The following is a 19,807-nucleotide window of genomic DNA, read 5'->3' as shown; positions in this document are numbered from 1 at the left end:
TGACAAATTGAAATGATCCATTAGTAAATTTGTTGGAGTACATGAATACACAAAAACTCTCAAAGCCTGTGCTACCCAAAGTACTTGAGCCCTCAAATTTCCTACTAACTATGGATTTGAAGAAATCTTGTCTTCACAAACTTTTCAAATCCCACAATACACTCGATCGCTCCAATACACCTTACTTGTTATATGTATGGTTAAGCTCCAATGCTTCCTATGGTCCAAAAACACTCTTAACACTCATGGGCTGTGTTTGAATGAAATCTTCTCTCAATGTATGACAATTGAAGAGGAAACAGAGTAGAGAAAATCTAAGAGATTTGTGTAGTAAATTGTAGGCTCACAATTACTAACTCTCCAATGGTGTTTCTAGGGATTTCTCTCAAAAACTCTTCTTTTTCAATTTCGTGAGCAATGAGGGTATATATAATGTGAGTGAAGAAGAGGAAGATGCACACAAAAATCCATATGTAAATGGCTAATAGGTTGCTCGTAGGTGGGCCTTCTTTTAAGCTACTCGTGAGACCCAAGTATAATAGACTTTTAAACTTCAGCATGTGGTCCTCACATGAGCTCTCGTGGGTGTTGCAATCCCGACCTACTTGTGAGCTAGTCGCGAAATCCTCTGATTTGAGCAATTCTTCACAAAGTTGAGACTAAACCCATATACAATAAATCCCACAAAATATAGATAAATAATTGAAAAAATTATAAATAAATATCAAGCGTAACTTTGATATGACCCCCCCCCCCCCCCAACACACACACACAAAGTTAATCACTTAACTTCTTGAGAGACAAAATAATGTGATTAAACAATAAGGGAAGGTTTAGTATGTTGTAGTAGATCCTATAATGAAATGGTTATCCATGTGTAATTGATATTTTTTATTATCAATTACACATGGATAACCATTTCAATTACACATACTTACACATTATTATGTGTAATTGATATTTGGTTGCAATGTTATCATAGATAATATTTATTCCTAAGGATTAACTATTGAATTGAAGAATAATTATTTTTTTCTAAAATTAATGTAATAGTTATTCTTTAGTACTTGTAAATTATATAACAACTTTTAAAATTAATATATTTTCAAAAAAATACAAATTTTTAATACGTAATAACCAAAATTATGAATAAAAGTAACTAATTTATTACAATATATTTTATTTCTAGTAATAAAGACTACTATTCTAAAGTAATTTCTTAAGGTTTTTGAGAAAAAGAAAGTTGCTAATTTACGTCATGCACGCATAAGTGAAGTGAAGTCATAGGTGATTCTTTCTTAGTTTAAAGGAATATTGAAAAAGAATTTAAAATGAGTAGAAGAAGATGCCATGTAATTAGTAAATTGTAAGTCATGTCAATGATGTCGTATTTTGTGGTCACAGTGACAGTATGTATAAGGAGTCAATTAGAATTTATTGGTAATGGACAAAGAAAACAATTATGATTTCATTAAAACAATTTATACATAAAAGGGATCCAAATCTTGAAGACCTTGACTCCAAAATTTTAAAATTTTTTCGGTGTAAAAGTGTATCCGGATCTTGAAAATTTAGATTTCACTTTTTCTGTCTCCAAAAAAGTGATTTTGTATTTATTTATTTATTTATATATAAATTTAACTAATGACTCTTTGGATTTTTTTTTTAAATTCTACTATATTTATATGAATAATGGCATTTTTAGTGCTATAACATATGTAGCTCTATAAATCATCTCTCTCTCTCTCTCTCTCTCTCTCTCTCTCTCTCTTACCATACATTGCTCATTAAAATAGTAAAATAAAAATTAAAAAAAGTAGATCATTACACAAAAGTATATTCAAGAGATATATTTCTAGAGGTAGACAAGTAAATCTCTTTAATAGAAGTCTTCTATATATTTAAAAAACAATTTTTTTTTTTTTTAATATTGCATTTGGAGAGTTAGAGATATGAATACTAAAATTTTATTATGTTTTTATTTTTAATCTTTATAAAAAAGGACAATTGTGAATTTTGTGGCTAGGAATTTGAGATCCTTATTTCATTTGTCTTTTATGAAAAATAATATTTTGTTTTAGTTTTTATTAGTGTTGTTATATTTTTCTTATATTAGCTTGTATATTTAGGCATATGTACAAATTAATGTTTATTTGAAAAAAAATTATTCAAATTGATTAAATTTAATATATTTCATAAATTTTAAAGCTATTAGTATATTCTAATTTTGTAATCACTAAATTCTTTTGCAAAAAATTTGATCTCATATGTTTAAAGAACATTAATTATGGTAGGTATGACTTAAAAGAGAGTTCAAAGGTTACTAATTACCTGGATGAAACCAAATAAAAAAATAAAAAACAAATCAAATCCTTTAAGTTTTGTGATTTGTCATTTTCATCTCTTAAGTTTTATTTTTTGTTATTTTAGTTTTTAAAGTTTATGTTTATTGTCATCCTTCTGTCCATAGACTTCATTAAGTATTAAAAATATATATATTTTTACTAGTAAAAATTAATAAAATTAAAAAAAAAAATTGGAAAAATATACAATTTACATCCATTAAAATTGGGGAATTATTATTAAAAATTGTTTTTAACACTAAAAGGAATTAATTTTTTAGTATTAAATTTTTTTTTTATTAGTTAACAGAGTTTATGGACAAGAGAAGTAGCATTGACAACAAACATAAACATTAAGGACTAAAAAAAACAAAATGAAACCTTAGACTATCTTGGTGTAAATAAGTTTATTAGATAAGAGAAAATAACATATTTTAAATCATGTTACAAACATACTTTATGTGTATGTGTGTGTGTGTGTGTGTTTGTTTGTGGGTAATGCTCCCTTGGCACACACATGATTAATAAAATAAATTTAATTGCTATTAAAAAAATGTCACATAAGCGTTTTAATAAAAAAAAAAAAAAAATACACATCTGGAATAAAAAAGCAAAAAAAAAAAAAAAACCCAAGATTCCTTTTTTTGTTCCTTCCACTTACCTGGCAACCAATCACAACAATAAATGTAGAGAAAATCTCAATATAAGCTAGACATAACCCAAAGCTTCGAGAAAATCCCCATCACTGCTTCAGCAATATTCTTTTACTAAATCAGTCATACACGACCAAAAAGATTTAATTCCGGGGGAAAAAATCTCAATATAACAATAGAATCAATGAAAATTGATTAGAGACCCAAATAAATCTACAAGAAAGTAATACAACTCTAATTGTGACCTGAGCATGCGATAACCCACAAAAAGTGATCTTAAATTCATCAAATGGCCTCCACAATAAATACATGTTTTTTCTATCACTTTGGCAAACAAATTAACACACTGACAACCCCCACCCCCCCCCCCCAAAAAAAAAAGAAAAAGAAAAAGAAAAAGGCCCCTAAATTCCCCATTAAACCAAATGAAAATAAAACGCCTCACACCTTACCTTTCTGACATGGCACTCCATGATCTTCAACTGGGTGTCTCGAATTGAATTAGGTCATCAATCCTAATCGCCTTGAGCTGGTCCAGTCGATAGTACTAGAGATTCGAGATGTTAGGGAATAAATCACGCATAATAATAATCTCCACGATCATGACCACATGGGTGACTCAGCTCTCAATGATTTTTAAGGGTGATTGGGCTAGAATTCTTTGGGGGTTTGGAGGGCACTATCAGAAATTTTAGCAAGTGAAAGGGAAGAGAGGTGGCACAGAGAGCGACCCAGAGAGAGAAGCACATTAAGGTGAAGATGAAGAATTGGAAATTAGGTTTAGGGTTAGGGTTTTAAGTTTTGATGAAGTATGGGATTGAAATTTTAGGTTTTTTTATTTTATTTTATTTTATTTTATTTTATTTGATAGGAAATCAAAAAGGGTTTAGGGTTAGTGTTTAGGTTTGACTTTGGCGCGGTGGTGATAGTAGGTTTGGGAAAGCACACAACACATGAGAATGAGTGTATTGTATGGTTGGTGATATTAGGTTTGTGGATTTTTTAAAATTCGTTTTACTTGCTAATGTGCTTCTTTCAATAGCAATTAAATATTTTTTATTATCTTTTAGTCGTGTGTATTAAGTGAGCTTTCTGTCAGCTACGACAACTTTTTCTATCAATGAAATGGCAGCGAAGACCAAAGTGAAACATTGTTGAAAAACTCAAGGACCAAAACAAAAATTTTAAAACATAAAAACCAAAATGAAAATATTTCAAAAATATAAAGAACAAAAATGCATTTTTGCCATATATATTACTCTTTAGATTAATTTATTTTTCTTTGATGTGTTAAGCTTGTCCCCTCCTTAAAAATTTATAATGCTTTGTCACTACTCACATGAGACTACTAACGATATTATTTTTATTCTATACCAATCACAACCTGTTGTTTAACAATTTTGAAAAAAAAAAGTGAACTTAATGTGTCATTAGATTTATTAATTTGGGAAAACACTTTTACAATTGCAGAGACTAGTTCATCAAGTTTAGAATAGGTTCAAATCCTAAATCAATTTAATGATAAGAGAATTTATCAGTTGAGCTAACCAGAACTCACAAGTCATCAAGTTTGGAGTCTTAAATTCTATTTTAAAAAGTTGTGGAGTCACATGTAAACAAATAGATCCATACCTTTGTTCAAGTTAAATATTATAAGTTTAAATGTGTATTATAACATAATTTACAATTTTAAATGATGTTGCATTCTATAGAAATAAACTCTTTCGTCTACTATTTTCATTTTAAATGAAATAGAGAGGATCTTCTTCCATGTGTTCCAGAGACTGTAATCTCCCAAAACCTTAATTTTTATTAATTTATAATTTTTAGAAAAATTTTAACATCATAGTGTGCAGTAAGAGAGATGTTATCATAAGTCATAACTAGTCTTTGAGGATATTATTACATTTTTTTTCCTTTCAAAGTTTATTACATAGATATGCTCTCATATTGGTTTGTTATTCATATGTCTAGTCTAATGATTCCTATTTTTAAAAGAAAGTGAAAGGAACCCTTAGAACAAAAAATTTTCTTTCCAGGCTTCTCTCTCTCTCTCTCTCTCTCAAAGTGAAAATTCTCAATGAAAATTTAATTGTACTTTTTTTTATAGATAAATTATTTTTTTAAGAGATGAACTAATTGTACTAGATTCCGAATGTAATGTTAAAAAGGCATAGTCTTTTATTACTTCAATATTTTAAAACCAAGTTTTTAAAGCTGGAACTGGATGTTAGTGGTAATATTATTGTGGGGCCAGTTATCTAAAAGGATACAGGAACCATAGGATTTGGGCTTGGGGCCCAACGGCCCAGTCCGAGGACATTCGCTTGTCCGAGGATGATTAAAGAAATGTATCATGGGACCAGTCTAAGAAAGAGGGACGGAGGTCATAAGCAGTGGCCCAAATCGTCTCCGAGGATAAGACGCATCTCGGATACCATGGTCCGAGGTAGATATAACTATTCGATTATTCAGGGCACCCCACAAAGTTACATTAGAACTAAATGGTGAACGTGGAACAAGGGAAGAACCGAGGGAGATAATAAATATCTTCTGGAGCTGCCACCTCCAAATTAAATGCTTCCCAACTAACTCACTGGCCGCATTAATGTGGAGGTGATACCTGAATAGTAATCAAGCAGCCTTATGGCCACTAAGTGAAGCTCCCGGGAGGTGCTGGATGGGACAAGAAGGAGTCTTAAGAACGAAGCCTACACGTGTACGGTGAAAACGGAGTGAGGAACGGAGAATATAAGAAGAAAGTAGGTGACATTAGAAAGGTCTTTTTGAAAAGAAAAAGGGGAGAGAAAGGGAGAAGGAGGAGGAGGCTTAGAAAAAGACCCCCTGAAACCTAGCCGAGGAGAATTCTTATCAGATAGTTAGCTTGAAGTGTCTTTGCCTACACTGTAACCGTGACCTTTTCTACCACATAGAACTAGTTCTTGCACCCACACTCTAAAAATTTATTGTTTGGGCTTGTTGGGCTAGAAAACCATCATTTTTCTGGGTCCAATCCAAATTGAGTCTCTACAATTATCTTTTGTTATGCCTCATGTATGTAGTTTCAACCTTGCCTCCTCGTCTCATGGCCAGTTTCTCACGCTGCTAGGGTTTGCTTTGGTTAGGGTTTTCTCTGGCTAGGGCTTCTCCTTTTTTGTGTGTAAAATTTTGTCCCTTACCTGGTTTAGGTCTTGTTCCCTTCTGTTCCTTTGGTTCGGATAGGCCGGATTATTGTTTTGAGGGTCCCGAGTTTCTTCGTGATAGCAGGTTTGGAGGATTTATGGTCGAGGTTTCTTTATCGGAAGAGGAAGTAAGAGGGGCAGATGTACCCCAACAGGGTGAGGCGACCATCCATCGCCTTGTAAGGAAATTCTTTACCAAGCGAGTAGTCAATGCTAAAGTTGTTGCACGTACATTTAAGCCATTGTGGAAACTAGTAGGGTGAACTTAAGATTAGAGATAGTGGTGGAAATATTCTACTCTTTGAATTTGAAGATGAACTGGATCTGCTAAGGGTGTTGGAATTCGAGCCCAGGTCTTATGATAAGAATTTGGTGGTCTTTGAAAGTACCCTAGACACAAAATCTGTTCCTAATCTGACTTATTCAAAAATTCGTTTTTGGGTGCAACTGCATAATATTCCAGAGAAGAGTATGAATCAGGAAACTGGCGAGGCAGTGGGTAATATTATTGGTACCACAGTTTAGGTTACTGATCCAGAGGATGATGGCTTGAGTAACGAGTTTCTCCGGGTTTGTGTTGCCATTGATATAACAAAACCCCTTCCACATTGCTGCAAACTCAACTCCGAAGGAAAACAAATCGGATGGGCGCTCCTCAAGTTCGAACGGCTCCCAAAATTTTGTTATTGGTGTGATAGATGTAACCATGTTGAGAAGGATTGTGCTTTGTGGTTGGAAGGCAAAGGAAGACTTAAGAAAGAAGACCAACAGTATGGCGAGTGGCTTGAGGTAGATCACGTGAGGCCTTTCAGGAAAACGGTAGTCGTGGTGTTCGATAGTTCTCATGTTCCATATTACTGGAAGAAGGGCCCTTTAATGGAAAAAAATACATCTACAGCAAAGACCCCAATGAACAAGGTCGTAGTCCCTAAACCTGACCTGATGAGTGATGTTGTGCAAAGTTTGGATGAAGTTTCAAACGAGAATTTGCCCATCGCTGGTGCATTTCAAGCTCCTATCAAGTATGGTCTATCAAACCTTTTAATCATAATAGTGAGGTGGAAGCACTAGCTGGGTCTGTTGCTAAGTTAGGACAGACCACTAGTACAGTTTCAACTAATTTTTTGGGGTGTGTAATTTTGGAGGATCAGAGTAGAACATCACTGCTAAGGCAGCATAGTAGCAATAGGCATGATCCAATTCATAAACCCTTGTGTGACATTTTGAACGTGGGGAGCCCTTTGGCTTCTCCAGTGATAGGCAGGAAGTGGAAAAAGCTAGCCCGAGAGGGTGGGGATGTTTCTTTAGTTGTTGAGGTGGCAGTTAATGAACATTGCTGGCCTTTTCTAGATGCTAGTGAAACTGGGCTCTTGAAGAAGAAGCGGTTGGACATGGGTATTGTGGAGAACAAAGAAAACTTCCCGGTAGTGGCTGGTCCCTAGCACCACCAGTCCATATGAGTTACCTTAACTGGAACTGTCGTGGGTTTGGGAATCTACAGACAGAGAATGAGCTCGTTACTTTAATCAACAACAAAGATACCAAACTGGTTTTCATTATGGAAACTAAAATGGAGAAGGATTGTTTTGAACGTATTCGTCATAAGATTCAGTATGATCACATGTTTGTTGTTCCTCACCACAATCAGGGTGGCGGCCTTGCCTTGTTTTGGAAGAATGAGATTAGTGTGGCTGTCCAAAGTTCTTCAGATAATCATATTGACACAGTAGTAGACCAGGCTTATCTTTTGTTATGCTTCATGTATGTAGTTTCAACCTTACCTCCTCGTCCTTGACTATTTACTTAAAAAAAAAAAAACCTATTCACCCCGATTGCCACTTGAACATTGCCTCATTATAGCATGAAAGCCGAATACTATTACATCCATTGTTTTTGGCCTAAGGTTTCAGAAATTCCAACTAGTAGAACCCTTTTTGTATGTCATTTTGTTGGGTCCATTGGACTAGTTTTGCAAACCATGACCTTGTGTAATCAAGTTTAGAATCTTAGTGTATCTTGAGTGTGTTTGAAGCCAATATCAAGTAGAAGACAAGCCAAGGTTCAAGTTGTAAAGAACCCAAGGTGTTCAGAATCTTGAATCCCACTTGATTCTAGGTTCAACCTATCGAGACCTTCTTACCTTGATCAATCGTAGCAAAATCTCAATAGATCGAGATTCTTGCAGATTCAGCTATCTAGTCTACAGTTTTTCAGCCATTTCATTTGAGGTTTCATGGTTTGCAAGTCAAGTATAAAAGTAACCCTAGAGGACATTTTTCATAGACTTTTGGAGAGCCATGTTTTTGTATACAAGCATTGGAGGCTTACCATTGGAGACTTCCCAACTCCTTAGAATAATCAATCGGAGATCCAATTCAAGTTTTGAAGATTCGGTGATTGAAGCAAAGTTGCTACAATCCAGATTCGTCAAAGCTTTTGGTACAAATCTTCTAGCAACTAGCAAGTACTTGGAGTCATGAGCGGAAGGTTCACGTGTAACAAAATCCAAAATAGAAAATTCTATAGAAATGGAGCTACTTGAGGCCACATTAGTATAATAGTATGTACTACATGAGTTAACAATAAATTTAGAGTTAAATTTATTGTATAAATTTCCATTCCATTCTAATGGATTTTGTTTACCTTGGGTTGAAAGGTTGAACCCTCTTAGTGGTTTTTACCATGGGACAAGTTGTTCAATTGGCTTTTCTTAAGTCACCATTATGTTTTCTTGTGGTGATTTAATCATTGTGGCATGTTGTTTGATTTAACCATTATTGAACTACTTAACTTTTTGGTTTAAAATTGGTAATTCTTGGTACAACCGGGCCTAAAACCCAAACACATTTTGATAACTAAACCAACAACCACCAGAAAGAAATTATCATAAACAAATTAAACAAATATCATTCTCGACGTTGAATGTAATGGCCTCCATGGGTATTGGAAGTGTGAATTTTCAAGACTTTAGTCATAACCACCAGAATTTACTGTATCTTGGAGGTGGATACGGAGAGTTTGCAATTCCTCGTCGTGGTCAAAGTTGTTGCCTCTTAATGCATTTCCATTCAATCATTTGCCATCCATTAAAATAGAACTCTATACTCTTTTCAATTCTGAAATCATTTGTGATTGATTCTCTAAAAAATTTCTCCATAATTTTTCTTTCAATATACAAAATCAAAGTATGTTAAAAAATCATCTTTCAATTTTTTTGCGAAACCTAATTTGATAATATTAATGATTGAAAATGTTTGTTCCACATTTGGAGTAAAACCGGAAAATTTAGTACAATTGTTCAAGTATAACCACTCTATGAACAAGTTGATAGACTATTAGTTTTCTAGTATTTATCAGCCATTGACACAATTCATAAATATTTAATAATTTTTTGAAATCTTACTGCCAAACTACATTATATTAATAATAGTGAAGTTTCATATTTTAAGAGTAGAATTTCATTATTTGTGAAGTGTGCAAGATAAAACTTGTTCACCAACAAATAAATATCATTAATTTAAAAGCAATTCATGTCCCTTTCGAGCATCTAGAGCCGAGCTAAGAATAAACAACTTCATCGTATACCCACCAAACTGATAATTTTATTATTTAAATTAAGAATATATTACAACACAAAAAAATATGTACTCAATAGTAAATCTTAATTGTAAAGTCATTTTGTTAATAATGATTTGACATCATCTCTCAACGTAACAAGCATTGGACATCCATGTTGCATGTCTCACAAAATGATTTATAGTGGTAAGTACAGTATGGCATACATCATTTTTGAATTTTTGGATAAACGCTTTAGTGTATAAAATAAGATATATCACATCATGTCCTCAAAAGGCCTCCCAACAATTTTATGAAGAGACATAGAATCGTTTCCTATATGATTCGGAAAACAATTTTTTCCATCTACTCCTTTTCTAATTTCAATTCATCAATAATGAGTGCGCTATGTCTAGAATTCCTTGATGGCGTGTGTTTGAAAACTCTACAAATAATATGGTGTAATTATCCGACATGGATTTGAAGTTCATGCAATAATGTATGGTGCAATTAACTATAAATGTAGAAGTTTGAAAAGTTAAAAAGTAAAATAATAATAATAAAAGGTTAAAAAAATTTCTGATAAAAAAAAATTGAGATTAAAAATGAATTTTTAACTCTCCATCTCATCCATTAGTTTGCAATTACATTGTGCAGTCTGGATCCGAGGTACACAAGCCCATTTTATTTCTACCCAAAAACAAAGAAGAAGTAGTGCACATGGAAGCCCACCAATGACCAAACACCTGGCTGCGAGTAAGTCCGAGTTTTACCGTGTGAATAACGAGAATAGCAGTACTATAATATTCCTATTTGCCGAGTCTTTCCTATAAATTTATGGCACGTAACATATAGTCTTTAAAGTATATAATTGCAGGCGAGATTTTTTTTTTTTTTTTTTTTTGAGAATGATAATTGCACGCGAGTTCATTGGTCTTTTGGGGACGTTTGACCTCCGCCAGGATTGAAAAAACTTTATGTTTGACTGTTAATCCCTTTAAATATAAAAAAACAATATATTATTTTGTGGTCTCACTCTCATATCTGAACAACTTTGGTTGGTTGTTGCGTTTACGACTTTGTATACATAGAGGGGCGAGTAAACATAATCAATCTCTGACTTTTCTTACGCCACCTCCTATATATACATTTCTTTAACACCCCCATTTTTCTGAGAAATCAACCGTAGCAAATTTTTATCAAAGTTTCTGAAGATGTTCTGAAGAGCAACAACAGAAACTCCATTAATTTCATTTGTTTATTTTTATCGAAACTGTTTTGCTAAACCCACTTGCGTCAGTGTTGTTTGTCACCAACAACAACAACAACAACAAAAAATGAGAGGCAACGATGGAAGAGGAGCTTATTCAGAAAATAATTCTGACACAGAAAGCTTGGGAGGAAATGACAGAAGAGCTTTTAGTGGTCCTTTGGGTACTCAAGAATTCAACAGCAACAGCAGAAAACCTTCGAAAAAGAGTGCTAGATTCAATTTACCAGGTGACCAAATAACCACAAACAACAACGACGATGATGGCTACGTTGAGATCACTCTTGACATTCGTGACGATTCCGTTGCGGTTCACAGTGTTCAAACAACAGGTGTTGGGGGTGGTGATGTTCAGGAAGACCCTGAGCTTTCTTTGCTGGCAAAGAAAACTTTACGGAGCAAATCTAACTCCTTTGGTTCATACTTGCTCCGTAACACTTCCTCTCATATACGCCAGGTTTCTCAGGAGCTCAAACGTTTCACATCTCTTACAAGAAGACCTTCTGCTTCGACACGTTTTGATCGAACAAAGTCTGCCGCCGCTCATGCTTTGAAGGGTCTCAAGTTCATCGCCGCCAAGACAAGTGGCGCTGCTGGTTGGCCGGCCATCGAGAAGCGGTTCGATGATCTCACCGCTTCTAAAAATGGACTCCTTCCCTCCTCCTTGTTTGGAGAATGCATAGGTAAATATTACAGAATAGATTCAGTCACATTCATTGTCACCACGTCAATTTTGTAATAAAATATTTAATTTACAGCATACTTTTTGTTTTGTAACAGGAATGAACAAGGAGTCTAAGGAGTTCGCAGGTGAGATGTTCAGAGCACTCGCTCGGCGATATAACATTAGTGGTGATTCAATCAACAAGGCACAGCTGAAAGACTTCTGGGAACAAATCTCTGATGAAAGCTTCGACTCCAGGCTCCAAATTTTCTTTGACATGTAATTTTATATATATCTCTTTAATTTACGCGGTTTTGAGTTTCATAGTTTCTCATTAATTCGCACGCAAGCTCCTTTTCTCATTCATTCATTTATTTTTTGTAATGATTACAGGGTAGACAAAGATGCCGATGGAAGAATTGCAGAAGAAGAAGTCGCTGAGGTAGGCCACCGAACACTTTGGCCAAATTGGACCACATTTGACCCGGCATTATATTAACTTTCTACGAAGTATTCCACAAGTATAGAATTTAATCTTAGCATCATCATGATTACTTCTCTTTCCAGATTATCAGCCTTAGTGCTTCTACAAACAAACTTTCCAATATTCAGAAACAAGCCAAGGAATATGCAGCTTTAATTATGGAAGAACTAGACCCAGAAAATAATGGGTACATCATGGTATATTATTAAAAACTGTCTATTTTAACTACTTGTTCTATATATCTCTTTCTTTAGTTTGACTCAATTGGCAAATTAATTACAGATATACCATCTTGAAACACTGCTATTGCAAGCTCCAAACCAATCTGTCAGAATAAGTGATAGCCGAATTATGAGTCAAATGTTGAGTCAGAAACTGAAGCCAACACAGGAGGACAACCCAGTGAGAAGAGGGTACCAAAAGATTAAGTACTTTCTAATGGATAACTGGCAAAGGGTCTGGGTAATGATGTTATGGCTTGGGATCATGCTGGGTCTTTTTGCCTACAAATTTGTGCAGTATCGAAACAAGGCCGCATTCGAAGTGATGGGCTACTGTGTTTGCGTTGCAAAAGGAGGGGCAGAGACCCTTAAATTCAACATGGCTCTAATACTATTACCTGTCTGCCGGAACACCATTACTTGGCTTAGAAACAAAACCAAATTAGGGACCGTTGTTCCCTTTGATGACAATCTGAATTTCCACAAGGTATATAATATGATCTACCGAAAATGTTTACAGTCATTTGTTTGATTGATATTTTTTCGTATGAGTTTTTGTCAAAACAAGGTCCTCTCCATTTCGTCTATTTCATGACTATAACATTGTTCTGTTATGGATACATTTCAAATGGAGAGGATCCTTTTTGTCGTAGCGAAGGTCTCAAAAAAAAAAACTTAAAATGTTTTACCCTTTATTGAATGTAAAACTCAGGTAATTGCGGTTGGAATTGGGGTCGGGGTTGGACTACACGCGATTTCTCATTTAACATGTGATTTCCCAAGACTTCTTCACGCAACTGCGGAACAGTACGAGCCCATGGTATATTACTTTGGGGAACAACCTACTAGCTACTGGTGGTTTGTGAAAGGAGTTGAAGGGGTCACAGGTATAATAATTGTGATCTTGATGGCCATAGCATTCACATTAGCTACCCCTTGGTTTAGACGAAACAAGCTCAACCTACCAAAGCCCCTCAAGAAATTTACTGGATTCAATGCCTTTTGGTATTCCCACCATCTTTTTGTCATTGTCTATGCCCTCCTCATTGTCCACGGCATCAAACTCTATATCACAAAAAAGTGGTATCAGAAAACGGTTAGTTTCATTTCTTTAAATCTTCTCGTGACCTTTTAACCTGTCCCCTCTTATGTTTTTTAGAGTTGTGTTTTGACATTGTAGCTACTTTATTTTGTTGGCAGACATGGATGTATTTGGCAGTTCCTGTGACCCTTTATGCATGTGAAAGGTTAATTAGAGCTTTTAGATCAAGCATCAAGCCTGTGAAAATTCTAAAGGTAATCAAATTATTATGCCTTTTTATCTCAATCCTAAAACCATTCTCTCAAACTCAATTACACCCTTTTGAATCATAATGCACTGATTGGATGTGTGTTTTGTTCAATTTGAAGGTTGCTGTTTATCCAGGAAATGTGTTAGCATTGCACATGTCGAAGCCTCAAGGTTTTAGATACAAGAGTGGACAGTATATGTTTGTCAACTGTGCTGCTGTCTCAGCCTTCGAATGGTAGGTAGTACTATATTATATGTTGTGACATACAATACAACTGGATGCACATTGTTGTTAGTGGCCGATCGGATTGACCAAACTTATAATAATTGTATGCTTACAATAAACCAAAACTATATGTTTATTTTTATCAAAAAATAAACCAATTGTTGATTTTTTTTTTTTTTTTGAACAGGCACCCATTTTCCATTACGTCATCACCAGGAGATGATTACCTAAGTGTGCACATTAGAACACTAGGTGACTGGACACGGCAGCTCAAAACTGTTTTCTCTGAGGTTGGTTGTGGTTTAACAAGTGCTTTAGAAATCGTTGTGTTCATGATCAGTCACTGCTTCAAGCTTTTAAATTAGCACTAAAACTTTATGTTTTCATTGGTTAGGTGTGTCAACCTCCAACTGCTGGGAAGAGCGGATTACTCAGAGCTGATTTCATGCAAGGAGGTAACAACCCCAGGTAAGATGATTGTTTTTTTATTTTTTATTTTATTTTATTTTTTTTTTACAATTTGATAGTTGGAGTGAGACATTTTAAAACTCTAGCACTGTTTGATATGCAAGTTTAAATACATGTTTTCAGTTTGAAAACATTATACATATTTTCATACACTTTTTTATTCACATGTATTTTTAAAAAAATTAAAAATAGTTGTTTAAACACATTTACCAAACAGTCCCATCATCTCTGTTAGAAACACGAAAACTACAAATTGAACTAGGAGACTTTTGGCCTTAAGTCTTGATTATTAAACACTCAAGAACTAAAATTTTAGATAATTTTGAAAAAGATAGCACTGACTACTATAAACCCGTGTTGAATTTTGGAACTACGAGACTTTTGGCTTATAAGTCAAATTGTAGGGGGTGAAAAGCACTCAAGAATTAAAGTTTTAGATAATTTAAAAAAGATAGTACTGACTATTAATAAACCCGTGTTCAATTTGGGAACGTGTTTTATACTTTTTTGTCACATATATGCGGGTCATTCTTGTCAACCTTGTCCATGTGATCTACATGTATGTGACACCAATATACCAATAATTTCTTGTTCAATATGGACACCTTTTGACATAAATAATAATTGTGTTATGCGTGTTCACACATTGATTGACTATAGTTAATAACGCCAATCATGGAGTGGTCACTGTCGTGTAGAATCCGAACCAAAGAACTTGAATTAAGAAGGGGACGTTTTTTAACCGATTAATGCGCTCTATTATCATTAATTCTTCGTTAATTTATTTCACATTAACGGAGTCTCCAAACTCTATACTGTTTTTAATGTTGCCAGTGATGTAGGCAATATAGTAGTATTTTTTTTGGGTGAGGGTGTTTTGGTTTTGGGATTCTTAATTAATGTTGATTAAATAAATGAAATGCAGCTTTCCAAAGATACTGATAGACGGTCCATATGGAGCTCCAGCACAAGATTACAAAAAATACGATGTGGTGTTACTAGTTGGGCTTGGGATTGGGGCCACTCCGATGGTTAGCATTGTAAAAGACATTATCAATAACATAAAAAACAAAGATTTGGAAGATCAAGATTCAACAACTGAGGCTGCTTTGGAAAGTGGGAGAGGTAGCTCTTCATCAAGTCACAATAAGAACAAGGGATTCAGGACAAGAAAAGCCTATTTCTATTGGGTCACAAGGGAACAAGGCTCATTCGAGTGGTTCAAAGGGATAATGAATGAAGTGGCTGAAATGGATGAGAAACAAATGATAGAATTGCATAACTATTGTACAAGTGTGTATGAAGAAGGAGATGCAAGATCGGCACTCATAGCAATGCTTCAATCACTACACCATGCCAAGAGTGGTTTGGATGTGGTGTCTGGCACAAGAGTCAAATCCCACTTCGCCAAACCCAATTGGCGACAAGTCTACAAGAAGATTGCTCTTCACCATCCAGAAACACGAGTCGGTGAGTTTCACCTACCCCACTCCACCTTCTTTTTGCCTAACACGTGTTGAAAAAATACCTTATAGATGATTAAAAGTATTATATATTCATATAAATAATATATAACCAAAAAATGTGGTCCAAATTATGCAGGAGTTTTCTATTGTGGGGCACCAGCACTGACCAAGGAACTTAAACAACTTGCGCTGGACTTCTCTCATAGGACATCCACTAAATTCGAATTTCATAAAGAGAATTTTTAAAAGAGAAGAAGAAGAAGAAGAAGAAGAAGAAGAAGAACATGGAAGGAAGCACGTCCATGTGAAAGTTTCGTACCCTAGTTGATTATTGTATAGAGTCTATAGACATAAACTGGATAATAGGCTACCAGGCTACCGCAATCAAGGGGGGTGCAAGTGCAAGGTACTATTAAAGTATTAGAAACTCTCTCTTCGACGAAGGTGAGAATGAGAGTGAGAGGACCCACCAATATGGAATGCTGGCTTATGGTGGGAGCCACGAGCACCTAATCGTATAGAGTGATGATAATTTTTCCCCTTTTTTTTTTTTCATTCATTTTTCTTCCTTGATTTTTTAATATGTATGTATACAAGTGTATTCTTGCTAGGATGTCACCCCTTAAAGTAAAGGCCTAAAGGGCGCGATAGAATATAAATCTTCTAGAGAAGTTGTTTTATTGACCGACACTTTATATATCAAGCATGAATTGTGGATGGACGTTAAAACTGTATCATCGATTCATCGTTGACAAAAAGGGTCTTATTGCCCAGCAGAGATCAGAATTTTCATTTTCTTCAAAAGAATTAACATAGCATATAAATTTATAAATTCAAATATATATATATAAATGATATTATCATGGATGGCCTTTGTCAAATTAATAAATATCAGATTCACTAATCAAAGAAAACATAAATGTGTTAAATTAATTGATAAAATTCTTTATTGTTTAACTGTTTAAGTTTTTAAGACAATCTATTAATCTATAATTTGAAAGTCAATGTGAATGAAGCTTACATAAGTATTTAGGCATAATCCTCAAGTTCGGTCAAAAAAGAAATGACAAAGATTATGATGTCGGCAAAAGACATTGGCTTAGTTTTACTATGAGAATGTGACATCAGCATGAGGCCATTTTCTAACTACATTGATGTTGTGAAATAAACCAAAAGGCACCAAATATATATATATATAAAAGAAAATTCAAAGTTACGTATTTGTTTTTCCTATTCTTCTGTCTCGATCTTACTGTTATCGACTTCGATTAGGGGTGTACAGTACATCAACCAGACCGGTATGGCCAGTTTTGGGAGGAGTTTAAGATGTGGCTGCCAAGGTCACTTTATTGAAAGTCAAATTTTCATCATACTGCTCGCAATGAATTGCAACTTTATCAGTGTCGATTACATTTGATTCGATAGTCAGTTGCCATGCCACCACAACATCTCCCAAGCATGAACCCACAGACTATGATCGGGGGATTTAAACACCAACTCCCACGCCATATCAAACTCACATCAGCTCTTTGTTTGTTAATGGAGTTGGCATTAATATGGGTTGAAAAGAAGTAGATCTGCTTTGATCTATATGACCACCCCATGTGGTGGTCCACAACAACTTAGCGCGAGAGAGATGGAATAGAAAAAAAAAATTTCTTCGATTTATAGGGTGGAACGATTTTACACCCCTCGATTGGATCGTTTCTTTATTGATTTTGTGATATCACGCTCATTTTAAATCTAATATTAGCCCATGAGTAAACGATTTCGAAATATTTAAGATAGTGAAGAATTTGCTTTAAACAAACAATCAATTTTTTTTGTTAAAGCTTAGTCAAACAAGGTCAATGCTAGGGCTTGGTAAAAAGTTGATAAAATTTTCCATTTTGATGTATTTTTTGTGTTTGGACATCGATCAAACCCGATGAAAATTAGTCAAAGTATTTAATTTTTAGGGTTTGGCTTTAAATTTATGATAAGGTTTATTCTGTTTAGCTATCACAAAGAAAAAAAATTTAATTCAAGAAGCCACGTCAAGATTTAGACAACTTTGCCTTCGACATTTTTTTGGACAACATTTCTAAATATTTAGACAACTAATTGCACATGTAGCAAATGTTTTGGACAATTTTATAACTAAAGATGCTACACAGAAATGTTAAATTGTATATGTGCATGTTTGAGTAACTTCTAGTTAAACACTAATTGCATATGCAAATGATGAGAATATCTTTAAATGCAATGTTATGTATCGGGTCTTGTTCATTTGTACTCAAAAATTTCTATCAAAAGGATATATCATTAACAACCTATGGTGGGCATATTTGACTAAGGATTTTCTTTCCAAGACACATGCCTGCTATTATCATCCAAAATGGACAAAGAAAAAACACATAAAAACCCCAGGTTAAGCATAAGTGCATAACTACAACTTCACCAATAAATTAAAATAATTTTTTCTTAATAGCAAGCTCAACAACATCAATTGTCACCATTGAACCCAAAATATAATTTCAATGTGTCAAGAAATATCAAGAAATGAATAGTTGCAAATTATTACAGTTGGTTTGTATTGTACATCCTTGTAATGGTTTTTGCATAATACACACTTTAGTTAATTTTGAAATGAGATGTCAAAGTGGGAAAATTATTTCAATATTTTTTCTCATATGCTACCTACATTTAGTCCAATAATTGAACCACCACAATATATAGACAAACACATTTTTCACAACCATAGACCATAAATTATAAATCATTTTTTTTTTTTTTGTTTCTTGGAATTTAAATTATAAACCATAAATTAGGGATCTTAAAATCAACAACAACAACAACAAAATTTGAAAATGAGTCATTGTGGCCTTGCTGAATTTTTAAAGCTATATTAAATCCGAAAGTTCAAGGTATAAATTGAATAGCAAGACACTCAAACAAATTTCTTATTCATTTTCTCAAATATCTCAGTAAACAAACAAAGCCTAACGCAAGTAAATACAACCAATTTACTTGATGTTAAAGCCACTAAAAGCTGTTCAGTGATTTTGGCTTGATGAACTTACAAGAGTAAGTTAATATGCAATGAGAACAAAAAATTCTCACAATAAAAAGCACAAATTCTAATGCCATTGTGCATGAAATACAATTTAGCATGAATATGATATTTCCCCATGCAGTGTCAAGATGAAAGTATCATTCTGACTTATTATGTACACAAGAAAGACCAAAACTCATATAGAGGCAATCTCCATAAATCTAATAATCATAACCTCTTTCCCCGTATATGACAATGGCCGTTTCGCCTAGTTGTATCCGCATGCTTTCATGAGCGTAAATCTAAATTTAAATTTGTAGTGTTATTATCATTGACAAAAAGGAATAAAATAAATAAAATAAAACTCTTCCCCTCAGTCTTAAATAGATAAATTATTAGTTTGTCTTTGAGACTCGAGTCATGTGTTGAAAGAATAATAAAGTGCTTGATGCAGATAAAAATATCATAAGGAAATATCCTGACAAAATCATTACAATGAACTTTTTTTTTTTAAAGCAATTTCTTTTCTTCTTTTTTTTTTTTTTTGAAACTAAGCAAATTCAAAATAGTATAACCAGCTTTTGTAATACCAACATTGCACAAATATACCTGTAATTATATAGTAGCCTAACAAAAGTTCAATTAAAATTATATAACGAACATAAGGACCAAAATTAACCAAAAAAAAAAAAAGGTGAATATAATGGATAATAAATCATATACATATCCATAGCATTTTTTTTTTTTGCAAGGGAAAAGACTAAGCAATATTATTAAGAAGCTGAAAAATCAGAAACAACAAACTGAGAAATGTCAGGTGGAACATGCTCTATTCAGACTATCAAAGGAAAAGAAACTCTTGCTTTCTTGGCTAAAGGCATGGGTGATACAATTGTCCTGCTGCCTTGCATGAGAGAGAAAAAGTTCTACGAGAACTCATAATAAACAAAA

At 34.0% G+C, this 19,807-nt stretch overlaps 1 protein-coding gene across 1 annotated transcript; it reads left to right on the top strand.

Annotated features, from left to right (window-relative positions):
• The first annotated feature begins 10,878 nt into the window (after positions 1–10,878).
• LOC111994612 (respiratory burst oxidase homolog protein D) lies at positions 10,879–16,543 on the top strand. The gene is made up of 12 exons (XM_024026498.2): positions 10,879–11,685; positions 11,783–11,945; positions 12,060–12,108; positions 12,234–12,347; positions 12,433–12,858; positions 13,084–13,467; positions 13,572–13,667; positions 13,782–13,897; positions 14,076–14,178; positions 14,283–14,356; positions 15,282–15,826; positions 15,959–16,543. The coding sequence occupies exons 1-12, from the start codon at positions 11,070–11,072 to the stop codon at positions 16,066–16,068; spliced, it is 2,796 nt and encodes a 931-aa protein (XP_023882266.1). The 5' UTR covers positions 10,879–11,069; the 3' UTR covers positions 16,069–16,543.
• Positions 16,544–19,807: the final 3,264 nt, after the last annotated feature.

The sequence above is a fragment of the Quercus suber genome, unplaced genomic scaffold (assembly GCF_002906115.3).
Source record: "Quercus suber isolate HL8 unplaced genomic scaffold, Cork oak 2.0 scaffold_114, whole genome shotgun sequence".
NCBI lineage: Eukaryota > Viridiplantae > Streptophyta > Magnoliopsida > Fagales > Fagaceae > Quercus > Quercus suber.
Note: the sequence above shows the minus strand (reverse complement) of the source record. Positions and strands in the feature narration are given on the sequence as shown.